The 13,849-nt window shown below is 43.7% G+C and overlaps 1 protein-coding gene across 1 annotated transcript; it reads left to right on the top strand.

Moving 5' to 3' along the window:
- Positions 1-1,046: 1,046 nt before the first annotated feature.
- LOC106086777 (vacuolar protein sorting-associated protein 33B) lies at positions 1,047-9,079 on the top strand. Its single transcript, XM_013251578.2, has 3 exons — positions 1,047-1,248; positions 1,309-1,645; positions 5,966-9,079. Exons 1-3 carry the CDS (start codon positions 1,088-1,090, stop codon positions 7,502-7,504), a joined length of 2,037 nt encoding a protein of 678 aa, XP_013107032.2. The 5' UTR covers positions 1,047-1,087; the 3' UTR covers positions 7,505-9,079.
- Positions 9,080-13,849: the final 4,770 nt, after the last annotated feature.

The raw sequence follows: 13,849 nt of genomic DNA, 5'->3' as shown, positions 1-13,849 counted from the left end.
GCAGACTAATTTGCATTGTGCGTCACTTGTTTAACTGCCCAGCTAGACCCACTTAATCCCCTGGCAGCATCTTCCCTCTTTAACAAATTCAAAGGAACGGTGTTGGTTTCATCGTAGCTCTCCGAAGAGGATGATTCCATCAAAATACTTAAGAAACCGATAATTGTCCTTTTCTTGGTGTCTGGAAGGACACAACGTTTTAATTTGCCAAATAATTCCGCAAATTTTGCACTTACCTTCTAATGTAGAACAACCGACTTGAGGTAAAATTACAACTTCATTTGTCGAGTTTTTCGGTACCTGAACAATAGCTGCTGCCATGAATCTTCATTAAAAGTAAATAGAAATTAAACAAATTTAATAATTACCAATGAACAATATTTATGCTTTTTACTTACCTCTGCCTTTTTGATCCATTTTGCCGTTGGCATTTGTATTTTTATGTAACGGCTGTTTTTCATAAAACAGCTGACCTTCACAAAACATCTGTTCAAGGTTGCAAATTTCTGCTTGCAAAAAAAGTCCCAGTAAAAATTTGCAGGTTCTCCATTTTCTAACTGCCTCGCGATCTCTTCTGCTGGCAAATAAAGTACGCCGACGACTTTCAGTAAATATTTGTTTAAATTTGCACAAATTTTGAGGTTCCCGAACACAGCTTTTGTTTTAACATACGTATTTTCTTCAAATGTGTTTTACATTTATATTTTCATCATTATAGCACTGTTTTGTTGCTTATTTGTGGAATTTCGGATCCAATAGAAAATTTTTTTAAGATTTTAGAAAAAAAATTACAGCTGTTTTTTAAGCCTTTGACATTTAGAGTCACTGCAATATCAAAACAAAAATAAAAAAATGTACTCAGCTGTTTGCTTGACTTCACCTTATAAATGCATCCTGCTTTTAAGTTATTATTGGAAAAGTACGCTTACAAATTCAATTTTCGTACTCGGTTTATCGGGTTTTAATCTGATTCCTCGATTCAATGCGCACTCTGACAAACATCAGCTGTGCATTTTAACAAAACAAAATCAGCTGGTCAAGGTGTTTAAAGCAGCCCTCAAACATTTGGACAACTCGGGGAAAAAACATGCAATCTTCAACGTTGGACAAGAAATTGCAAGGATTTCAATTAATTGCTCAGGAAAAATTACAAGCCATACTATGTTCAATACCGGGCAAGAAGGATTTAATTATAGAGCCCAATCTGATTAAACCCTTAGAGCACATTTGCGCAGCATCCTGGCTAAAGTGAGTCACAGGTTCTTAATTATTTGATTTGCAATAAATGATAAACCTACACACTTCCAGACTCAAAGGTATACAACGCATCTTTAAATTAGATGCCAGTAATGCTATTACCCGTTCGCCGGATCAAGTCCAGTTGTATATGATACGCAGTGAATTGGCTACGTTTGGTCGTGTCATGGAACAAATCAAATTAATTCGCAATACAGAAACCAGCATTGGAGCATGGTCAGAGGATGCAACATTTAAATACTATCATGTGATATGTGTGCCTTCTTGTTTTGCTTATTTCATGCAAATGCTGGAGCATGAAGGCCTTTATGGCATAGTCGGTTTGCATAGATACAACTGGGATTTTATTCATTTAGACGAGGGTGTTCTAAGCATGGAAGTACCAAATGTAAGTGAAAATAGTACAAAGTGACGCAGGAATTTCCCTTCACGACAATAGCACTCTTTCCAACACCAAGAGCTGCTCCACTGAGTTAGGTTGACGGGCACGGTTGTCAGCCGCTTCATTCGGAGACCTTTGATTCAGGAAAGAAGACCAGAAAAAAGGGGCGAAAAATGCATATAGAGATACAACACAGTTAGTTGCTAATCAGTCCAAAAAAAGTAGGGAAAGGGAAACCAACGCGCGACATAAAAACATAGAGAAAAAGGCAAACCTGGCCAGAGGAGCTCTCATAGGTAAGAGCTTTGTCCAGTCAACCACTTCAGGCCTTAACAGTAGTTTAAAAGGCCTAAGAGGCTGGTGAGTATCTAGGTGTTCACCCTTTATCCTCTGTCTTCTTGCAATTGAGGGTCGCTCGACCCTCTTCAACTCAAACTCCTCCTTGTTATCACATAGCCTGAAGAATTCCTCCTCTCCCTGTATCCATCGCAAAATTAAGGACCTGACATTGCAATGATCAGTAAGGACTACTTATTAGCGATCCGAAGTCATGGTTTATTATCACCAGGATATGTGAGGTCCTGTTTCCCGAAATAGTTGGCAACACTTTCTTTACCTCCCTGCCTCGAAACCGCACATATATTGTTATTGTTGTAATTATATTTTCATTTGGAGGTGGCTATGCTCGTCAAGCTCCTGTGGATGAGCAAGCTCGTTCCGGTCCAAAGACCAATCGCCGCGGGAACAGAGTAACCATTGGTTATTTAAAGGCGCCAATTATCGAGCATCATAGGCACTCAGTCTTGTGCAAGAGCCGGTGCCACCCGACCTCTCACTAAGACACTCCACTCGATACCGGCTGATTGTCCGCGACTGCCGTTGCAGCTCCACTCCGTATGCAGCATTCCACTATCCACAGCCTGTGGACGCGCCTGGTAGCTCGCAGCAAAGCTTCTCGCGACAGTAAAGAACACCACACAGATCGGACCTCAAAATTGCAGGTTGTGTGGTTCATACAGCTATCCCGTGCCGGGCCGCGTGTATATAGAAACTCCTAGAAGGCAAGGATCTCCTTCAGGCTAAGACAAAAATCTCCTTTCCTGTAGTACCAAATGATTCTGGACCATATGCTGATTTCGCTAGACTTGCGTCGGCCAGTCCCAGACGAATGCGGCTGATTCAAGAAATCTAGCCTCATAATACATGCCCTCAACCCTTCCTTCACTCTTCTTAGTGGGTTTCTTTGCAGATACTGAGGCAGGCCAACATAGCGCAGAGGTTAACATGTCCGCCTATGATGTTCAGCGGTGGTTATCCCCTGCTCAATCCTATGGCAGCCGGTTGTATGTACTGGATTGATTCGACGGAGTTCCTTAACGCCAAGGGCTGCCTCATCAGTGTGCAACACACTGCTACGGCAACAACAACAATCCTCCTAATGCTGGCGACATTTGTGAGGTACTCTGCCAACTGGTATGGGAGCCATGTAAAAACTTCTCTCACTGCGGCACGCCCTTTGGACTCGGCTATAAAAAGCAAGCAGCTTATCATTGAGCTTTAAGTTGAATCGGACAGCACTCAGTAATATGTGAGAAGTTTGCCCCTGTTCCTTAATGGAATTTTCATGGGCAAATTTGCTATTTGTACTGAGACAGGCGCCACACTTTACTATCCCACCTCTGGTGAAGGAGTTGTGACTTTTTGAGCCAGCTTCCCCAACTTCACCACATGCAGAAAAGTGCCACTCTTCGATCCTCCAGAAAGCTTCGATTTCTTTTTTTCTTTCTCTACGTCAGTATATGTCTTCTCGTGTCGAAAAACCGCGCTTCAGTTTAGTCCGCTTAGTTCATTCTTCTTACATATAGGCATGTCTCGCCTTCTTACCTCGAGGTAAGACCTCGCAGGTGTTGTTGGTGATCCTCTTCATCCTCTTCCTCCTATAGGTGAGTAAGCACGTTTCGGTCCATAAGATCGTTTGCCACTGGAATGTAATGGTCATTGGTTATATAAAGGCGCCAATAACTCGCCTTGTTATACCAAGCATATTAGGCACTTAGTAATAAAGCAAGAGCCTGTGCCGCATGGCTTCTCACTGAGACTCTCCGCTCGATACCACTGATTGTCTGGGAATACGGATTCAGGAATCCGTACGAAGCATTCCACTATCCGCAACCTGTGAACGCTCCCGATAGCTTCCAGCTAAGCTTCTCGTGATAACGATGAACTCCTCAAATCACTTGCCGGCAGCACTTGGGGTGCAGACAACGAAACCTTGTTGACCACGTAGAAAGCAATTGGCCGGCCTGTGATAAGTTATGCAGCGCTAGTGTGGTCTCGTCAGCTTTGTGACACGCAGTGGAATAATATTCTGTCAGAATGCAGCCCTCCGAACTGCGAATGGCTGTCTCCTCAGTTCTCATGTGGACCACCTCCATCAGGAGACAAAGATCCTACCAGTGCGAAGATATAACTACATGCTGTCTAAGCACATGCTTTAGGGCTGTTATCGCAGAGACCATGGAAATCATCATCTTGTGGATAGATATCCACCGCCCAGAAACCTTAAGGTAGATCTACATGATCTAGAGCGTGAGGTGTAGTGGAGTCCATACCACGAATCCCATTACGCTCGTCTGTAAGTACCACTGCCTGCAGTAGGCCGCATTTAGGGTATTCGAGCGGCTGCTGCATTAATTATGTTTCGGAATTTCCTCTCGGCCACAAGCACATCCGAGGGGGGTGGCAGTTCACAGAAGCGGCGATTAACATACTCTCTGAAGCCAGCCCAATCGGCCTTCTTATGATTGATAAACGTCCGGCGCTCAGAGGTTATGAAGTCGGGTGGTCGGTCGATGGTGAGAACTATGGGGAGGTGGTCTGACAGCAAAGCGATGACGGCTTGCCAGGATACGTCACTCAGGAGGTCAGGGGATCAATGGAAATGTCTGGCGACCTGCTGCACCTCCTCGTAATCCTAGTGGAGGCATCCTCATTCACCGTGCAAAACGTGGAGCCTTCAATCTGCTCTGCCACGCTGGTCGTTACCTAGGGGAGAATGTCATGAAGTGTGATGCGCATTAAAGTCGCCTAGAACCAGACGATTATGGCCAGATAGTAACCCACTTATGTCGGGGTTGTAAGCTTGGCCATTAATCGGGACACAGCTACCAACCGGCGGTATGTACACGTTGTATAGCTCTATCTCGGCAGTACCGGACCTAACTGCTATCCCCATGCACTCCATGTAGGGATCACAAGCGCCAGGCGCAGGCGAGATGGGTCTATATTGCACGGAATGGTGTATCACGAAGGCCAATCCCCCACCTCCATTCCTTGAGCGATCCTTACGTAGCACATTGTATCCGTGACAACTGTGCAAGCTGCAGCTTTTGGTCGGTTTTGTCTCCTGGATCGCTGCGACCAATATATCTTTTCGACTCATGAAATCCACAATCTCATCGATCTTGCCACGGAGACCGTTGCAGTTTAGTTAAAAAAATGATACATTTTCCGGCATTGGCCTGGCAATATTTGGGCTGGGATGCTACCGTTGCATATGTTGTCGTATGGGAGAAGTCGTGGGGGGGTCACATAGTCCGACGAGGAGGACGCAGAAGGCGACGACAACGACGGTTGTGACCCACTGCTGGCTATGTTCGCACAGCACCTTGCGACATATCCAATATGACTATACTACCGTAGTGAAGTGAGGCCAAAGCAAGATCGAAAATGTACCCACCCCATGCACCGGTTACACCTCACCGACACCGACCGATGATGGAGGCGGTTCTGGCAAACCGAACAGAACCAGGGTCCGGGGTTCTTTTCAATCCTGGCACGGACCAGGAGCGTGCGTAGAAGGCACTCCGGGATGTGCCTCTTCCATGACGAAAAAAGACAAACACGAACACTGAGCCAGCAGCCCTTGCCGATGAGGGTTCCATCGGGTCAATCCGGTGAGTACAACCGGTTGCCATGGGATAGCTGTTCGTACTCGGCTATAACAAGTAAATCCCCCATCATGGAGCTTAGAGCTTGAATCGGACTGTTCGTGGGAAAATTTGTTATTCGCAAACTTAGTGTTGATAATTGGAGAAACTCAATTGTAAACCAATTGCTAGGAGGATTTTACTTCATTTGGCTAGAGATTCATTGATGCCGTTCAGGCCTTCGAAGTGAATAAGTGCCCACAATCAGGGAATATGTCCAACCTTCTACTTTAAACTTGTTGTAACATTAGAGTTACGGACAGCATTGACAGATATTGGCTCTAAACGACCTAAGCTTATTAATTTCCTATTAAGCAGTGTAACTTTTCTAATTCAGGTGTTCTCCTCAGTCTATACGCGAGCAGACTGTTGCCTATTACCATCGATATCTCAGAGCTTGCGTGTTCTACATATTCTCTGTGGACGTCCAGACTTCATATTAACCTATGGTGTTCATTCGGAAAACATTTTAAAAATGCTTAACAACTTAGGTCCTTTGCCCAAGAACTCAAGCGAACAAAAGGATATAGATTTTGCCGCAATGTTAATAATAGACCGAGATAAAGACTATGCATCGCCATTACTCACACCAGCCATATATGCGGGCCTCTTGACAGAGGTGTTCAGCACCAATGCTGGTATACTTGAATTGGATTTGAGCAAAAATAAGATAAAACAACAAAAACTATCCATCTTTTTGATACCCCCCAAAAGGGAGAAGGAAAAGACCACAGGTAGTAATGCACCTTCGAAAAATGTAAAACCCACCACAATACGTTTGAGCGGTGCGCATGATGAGATCTATGCAGAAAATCGCTATAAGCATTTTTCCGCGGCCAGCAGTCAAATACGCCAGCAAGCAAAGTCCATTAGCATGGAATTGCACAAACTCAATAATATGAAATTGGAAGAGATGCACGATTATGTCAATCGCAAGTTGCCCAAGGTAACGGAGCTGAAAACCAAGCTGCTGAGGCATTTAAATGCCAGCGAAAAAGTCATCGAAATGTTGGGCAACAATTATCGGCGTGTGCAGAGCTTGGAGGAGGATATCTTGAATAATGTATCGCGCAAGAAAATAATCGGCGACATCGATGAACTATTGACCACTGATGGTCAGAAATATAATACTTTGCGATTGTTGTGCCTTCTGCATGTGTGTGCTGGCATAACCACAGATGAATTGACACAATTTGTGCGAAACTACTGCAACTACTTTGGCCTAAAATATTTGCCAATTTTCCAAAATCTGGCACAGGTGGGACTTTTACCAGCCATAACAGAAGAAGGAGGCTTGGCAGGCTTCACATCTTCAACTCCCCTCAATAAGACGGCAACAAAGTTACTCTCCAATATACCACTTAATATACAAAAGTTCCAGCAAACTCCCTTCCAGGCCAATGCCAATCGTTTAAAGCTTATGGTCTCCACAGCTGGGGCAGATGAAATGGATAATATTTCGGTGGCTTCGGCCTCATCATCTTCGGTTTCGACGACAGCATCCAATGCAACAGTTAATTCCCTAACATGTCCCAGTTATGTATTTAATCGTGTCTACATACCGCTTATAGCTCAGCTATCAGCGTTTCTCTTGAAGTCTACGAGCATGGAGGATTTCACTTCTAAGCTGTCAATGATTGATAATATACAAATCAATGGCCAGCCCATGAAATCCTATGGTCAGAGTGTGAAACAGGGCAACACTAGAGAAATACTGCCTCTGACAAAACGCCAAATTCTAGTGTATGTGGTGGGTGGTGTGACCTATGCTGAAATTGCTGCTTGCAACATTATTTCAAAGATAACCGAATCTCAGGTGATAGTGGCTTCTGATTCTATAATATCGGGTGCTGACCTAATAGCAGGCTCATTCTAAAACCTCAAGTTGGCAGATGGTGATCGAGTTCGATACCAGTGTCTTATGTATGGGCACAACTAAAAACGCACATATTCTATTCTTTTTAAACCCTCCACCATAGGATGGGGGTATACTAATTTCGTCATTCTGTTTGTAATACCTCGAAATATGCGTCTGAGATCCCATAAAGTATATATATTCTTGATCGTCTTGACATTTTAAGTCGATCTAGCCATATCCGTCCGTCCGTCCGTCTGTCTGTCGAAAGCACGCTAACTTTCGAAGGAGTAAATCTAGGCGCTTGAAATGTTGAACAAATACTTTTTATTAGTGTAGGTCAATTGGGATTGTAAATGGTCCAAATCGGTCCATGTTTTAATATAGCTGCCATATAAACCGATCTAGGGTCTTGACTTCTTGAGCCTCTAGAGGGCGCAATTTTCATCCATTTTGACTGAAATTTTGCACGTGGTGTTCTGGTATCACTTCCAACAACTGTGTTAATTATGGCTCAAATCGGTGCATAACCTGGTATAGCTGCCATATAAACCGATCTTGTGTCCTGACTTCTTGAGCCTCTAGAGGGCGCAATTTTCATCCGATTTGACTGAAATTTTGCACGTGGTGTTTTGGTATCACTTCCAACAACTGTGTTAGGTATGGTTCAAATCAGTTCATAACCTGATATAGCTGCCATATAAACCGAACTTGTGTCCTGACTTCTTGAGCCTCTAGAGGGCGCAATTCTCGTCTGATTTGGCTGACATTTTACATGAGGTGTTTTATTAAGACTTCCTACAACTGTGCTTAGTATGGCGCAAATCGGTACAAAACTTGGTATAGCTGCCATATCAACCGATATTGGGTCTTCACTTCTTAAGCCTCTAGAGGGCGCAATTCTCATCCGATTTGACTGAGGTGTTTTATTATCACTTCCAATAACTGTGCTAAGTATAGTTTGAATCGGTTCATAACCTGATATAGCTGCCATATAAACCGCCCTTGGATCATGACTTCTTGAGCCGCTGGAGGGTGCAATTTTCATCCGATTTGGAAGAGTACAACGTTTTCTCTCATGATCTTCAACATACGTGTCTAATATGGTCCGAATCGATGCATAGCTTGATAAAGCTCCCATATAAAGCGATCTCCCGATTTTGCTTCTTGAGCCCCTATAAGAAGAAATTCTTATCCGAATGAACTGAAATATTACACAATGACTTCTACAATGTTCGGCATTAATTTATGGTCCGAATCGGACTATAACTTGATATATGTAGCTCCAATAGCATAACAGTTCTTATTCAATATTCCTTGTTTGCCTAAAAAGAGATACCGTGCATAGAACTCGACAAATGCGATCCATGGTGGAGGGTAAATAAGATTCGGCCCGGCCGAACTTAGCACGCTCTTACTTGTTTTAGCCTAAAGTGGTGACAAAACAAATCCCCTTCCAGAATCAAACAAATGGTCTTTCAACCATAATATGAAAATGCTTGGAATAGTAGTTTGTTTCGGAAGTAGCTAGTTGACACACTTTGGCACTTAACTCTTCATATACTAAACTATTTCTATATTTATTTGAAACTTGTTTTTTCCTATATATTATATTTTTTATTGTATGTATATATATATATATATATATTTGTAATAAATATCGTTTATTTTTAACGATAAAAAACAAAAGACAATATTTTTTATACTGCTATTGTGGCTGATGAAAAGTATATGCATTAATCTAATAAAAATAATACAAAAAAAATATTTTGTAGTCTTATTTTAGATATTTTTACAAGGTGATATTCATTATGCATCGCGGCCTCTTAATAGTCCGAAAGGTGATTTTCTAACAGCAGAAGCTTAATCGAAAGATTGGTTTTTGTTGGCGTACTTCGGCGTTCAGAGATAATGAAGTCATTCGATCGATAAATGTATAGCAGTTGTTGGTTTGTTCTGGTGTACTTAGATTCCATAGGAAATCCTCTTTGTATTCTTAGCTTAAATACAATCAAGCCAAGAATTGTGAGCCAACAGACGGGAGGATTAGTGAACACGATAACGGATTTGAAGTGAAATTGAAAAGTCAACTTTTCGACATTTCGACTTTTTCTGATAATCAAAAAGTCGTCTTTTCGACTTTTTCTGATAATCAAAAACTCGTCTTTTCGACTTTTTCTGATGATCAAAAAGTCTACTTTTTCTATTATCAAAAAGGTGACTTTTCGACTTCTTTGAACGACTTTCCTGAACACGGTTAGGGATTTAAAGTAAAATTAAAAAGTCGACATTTCGAATTTTTCTGATAATCAAAAAGTCTACTTTTTTCGATTATCAAAGAGTCGACTTTTCGACTTTCGTAAACACGGTTAGAGATTTAAAGTGAAATTAAAAAGTCGACTTTTTCTGATGATCAAAAAGTCGACTGTTCGATTTTTTCTGATAATCAAAAAGTCGACTTTTTCTGATAATCGAAAAGTCGACTTTTCCGATTATCAAAAAGTCGACTTTTCTACTTTTTTGGAGTATCAAAAAATATATTCATTTTGTCATTCCGTTTGCAACACATCGAAATATCCATTTCCGACCCTATAAAGTATATATATTCTTGATCAGCGTAAAAATCTAAGACGATCTAGCAATGTCCGTCCGTCTGTCTGTTGGAATCACGCTACAGTCTTTAAAAATAGAGATATTGAGCTGAAACTTTGCACAGATTCTTTTTTGTCCATAAGCAGGATAAGTTCGAAGATGGGCTATATCGGGCTACATCTTCATATAGCCCCATATAGACCGATCCTCCGATTTAGGGTCTTAGGCCCATAAAAGCCACATTTATTATCCGATTTTGCTGAAATTTGGGACAGTGAGTTGTGTTAGACACTTCGAAATCCTTCTTCAATTTGCCCCAGATCGGTCGAGATTTGGATATAGCTGCCATATAGACCGATCACTTGATTTGAGGTCTTGGGCGCATAAAAGGCTCATTTATTGTCCGATTTTGTCAAAATTTAAGACAGTGAGTTGTGTTAGGCCCTTCGACATCCTTACTGTATTTGGTCCAGATCGATCTAGATTTAGATATAGCTGCCATATAGACCGATCTCTCGATTTAAGGTTTTGGGCCCATAAAAGGTGCATTTATTTGCAAAATTGAACAATGACTTGTTCTTATTAGATCACTCAATATCCATGTCGAGTTTGGTCCTTCTCCGCACGCTTCTAGTCCGTGCCGGGATTGAAAAAACCCCGGACCCTGACTCTGTTCGATTTGCCAGAACTGCCTCCATCATCGATCGGTGTCGGCGAGTTGTAACCGGTTCATGGGGTGGGTACATTTCCGATCTTGCTCTGGCCTCACTTCACTACGGAAGTATAGGTATACTGTTGCTGTGCGAACATAGCCAGCAGTGGGACTATGTGACCCCCGACCTCTCCCGTGCGGCAATATATGCAACAGCAGCATCCCAGCCCCAATGTTGCCAGGCCAGTGCCGGGAAGTGTATCATTTTTGCAACTAAACTGCACGGTCTCCGTGGCAAGATCGATGAGATTGTGGATTTCATGAATCGGAAAAATATATTGGTGGCAGCCCCATCTCGCCTGCGCCTGGCGCTAGTGACGCCTACATGGAGTGTATGGGGATAGCAGTCAGGTTCGGCACTGCCGAGATAGAGCTATACAACGTGTATATACCGCCGGTTGGTAGTTGTGTCCCAATTAATGGCCAAGCTTACAACCCCGACATAAGTAGACGATTATGGCCAGACAGTCCATAATCGTCTGGTTCTAGGAGACTTTAATGCGAATCACACTTCATGGCATTCTCCCCCAGGGTAACGACCAGCGTGGTATAGCTTTGGCAAAGCAGGCTCCACGTTTTCCACGTCGAATGAAGATGCCCCCACTAGGATTACGAGGAGGTGCGGCAGCTCGCCAGACATTTCCAATGCATCCCCTGATTTCTTGAGACGAACGTGATGGGATTTGTTGTATGGACCCCACTAACCCCAGAATCAGCGAGCTGAATCTGGAAATAAACAGGGTAGTCAACGAACATAAGCGGAATTTGAAGCTTAAACACTTGGAGCAATGTAACTAAGGCACCGGTTTAGGCAAGCTGTGGTCACTCTCGAACCCCGGTAGACGGGATGACAGGACCTCATTCACTTTTGGGGAAATAACTGTGACTGATCCGAAGAGATGCGCCAAGTTGTCCAACCATCAATTTATTGTGCATACCGAGAGTGACAGGGCAAAGAGGAGAGCCATTCGGCGTATCCGTGGTCTGCGAGCCGATGGACAGCCTACACAATTTACCATGGGCGAAGTTACGAATGACATCCATGGCGCCAAATCATCCAAGGCGTTGGGCTCCGGCGGAATCTCTACATTGATGTTGAAGAATCTGGATTCACCTGGAGTTGAGTACCTTACTACTGTCTTCAACTTGTCTTTGAATACTCTAATAGTTCCCGATGTGGAAAATGGGCAGAGTGATCCCGCTACTGAAGCCTGGTAAAGACCCGAGTTTGGGGGAGCCGTACAAACCGATCTCCCTTCTCTCACCAGTAGCAAAGGCGCTTACTCTTCCCGAGTCTCGTAGGAGAATTTCCATTCGCTGAGCATCAACATGGATTTCGAAGACTGCATAGCACAACAACTGCTTTGCATGCCATCACCGCACACATATGCCGTGGCTTCAATCAGCCCAGGCCATGTGATAGGACGGTCCTCGTGGCGCTGGACCTATCGAAGGCATTCGACATGGTCAGCCATGTTAAATTATTTGAGGACATCGCCAACGGTCTATGGTAAGTGTGGCCAGTGTGGCTTCGTCAACTTTGTGACACGCAGTGGAATAATATTCAGATCTGTTAGAATGCCGCCCTCCGAACTGCGACGGGCTGTCTCCTCAGTTCTCATGTGGACCACCTCCATCAGGAGACAAAGATCCTACCAGTCCAAAGACATAACTACATGCTGTCTAAGCAAAACCTTTTGGGCTGTTATCGCAGAGACCATCCAAATCATCATCTTGTGGATAGATATCCACCGCCCAGAAGCCTTAAGGTAGATCTACATGATCTAGAGCGTGAAGTTCAGAGCTACAAGAGAGAACCTCTAGATCAAGCGGCATATCAAGCAGGTCTAGACAACATTCATGCAGACACGGTAGCAGATGCGGTAAATGGCTACCGGGTGAATGTAGGCCTTGGAGAACGACCGCCTCCCATTGCACCTGAATAAATTGACCTCCCCCGGCAAACCAGAGTAGTTCTGGCTTAATTACGTTTCGGCAAATGTAGCCGCCTCAACTCGAACAGATCAAGGATTGATGCCGATGTGCAAGATGTATGTCCCAATTATGACTACATGACATACGTCACCTGTTTAATTGCCCAGCCAGACCCACTCGACTCAGACCCAGATCCCTGTGGATGCACCCCATCTTAGTCGCAGAGTTCCTGGGTCTTGACATTAAACAGAATCAAGCAGGCGAAAGATAGAACAGAACAAACTGCTACAACAACATCAACAACAATAACATGATTTGTATACCCACCAAGATAGGACGGGGGTATAGTAATCTTGTCATTCCGTATGTCACACCAGGAAATATTCGTTCTGAGTCGATCTAGCCATGTCCGTCCGTCCGTCAAAATCACGATAGCGGTCGAAGGGTAAAAATAAACTTAAACTTAAAATTTTGCAAAGATGCTTAATATTGATGTAGGTTTTTTTGTTGTTGCCACATATTCATGAGGAGGTGGCGATCCCCGTCAAGCTCCTGTAGCTGAGCAAGCTCGTTCCCGTCCAAAGAACCGATCGCGACAGGAACAGGGCGGCCATTGCTTATTTAAAGCCGCCAATAACTCGCCTTGTCATAACGAGCATTATAGGCACTCAGTATTTGTGCAAGAGTCGGTATCGCCCGACCTCTCACTGAGACTCTCCGCTGATTGTCCGCGACTGCCGTAGCAGCTACTCCGTATGGAGCATTCCACTATCCGCAACCTGTGGACGCAGACACATGGCTAAGCTTCTCGTGACAGCAATGAACACCACACAGATCGGACCTTAATGCGCCAGCCTTTGTGTTGCTCACATCCCGTGCCGGGTGCAGGCCAGTATTTTTCAAACGCTCCTTGTGGCTATATTTATGAGGAAGGGAATCTTTTTTGCGCCATTCTTCACGCATTATGACACGGCGAATAACCTAGGCTTGAACCTGGAGGCTATGTAGTCTGGCCATCTGAACCTCCCCAACAGATTTGATCGGTGTGAATTCTTAGTGAGATGTATTGACATCGCTGTTTTTCACGATAGTCGGCTGGTCTCGTTGTCGGGTTTCTTCTGGTTTCT

The sequence above is a fragment of the Stomoxys calcitrans genome, chromosome 1 (genome assembly GCF_963082655.1).
Source record: "Stomoxys calcitrans chromosome 1, idStoCalc2.1, whole genome shotgun sequence".
In the NCBI taxonomy this organism is placed as follows: domain Eukaryota; kingdom Metazoa; phylum Arthropoda; class Insecta; order Diptera; family Muscidae; genus Stomoxys; species Stomoxys calcitrans.
Note: the sequence above shows the minus strand (reverse complement) of the source record. Positions and strands in the feature narration are given on the sequence as shown.

Excerpts from the sequence above, each read along its gene's own strand:
- LOC106086777 (XM_013251578.2), top strand. The coding sequence starts at position 1,088 with ATGCAATCTTCAACGTTGGACAAGAAATTGCAAGGATTTCAATTAATT. Across the intron at positions 1,249-1,308 it reads TGCGCAGCATCCTGGCTAAA|ACTCAAAGGTATACAACGCA; the intron begins GTGAGTCACAGG and ends ACACACTTCCAG. Across the intron at positions 1,646-5,965 it reads TAAGCATGGAAGTACCAAAT|GTGTTCTCCTCAGTCTATAC; the intron begins GTAAGTGAAAAT and ends TTTCTAATTCAG.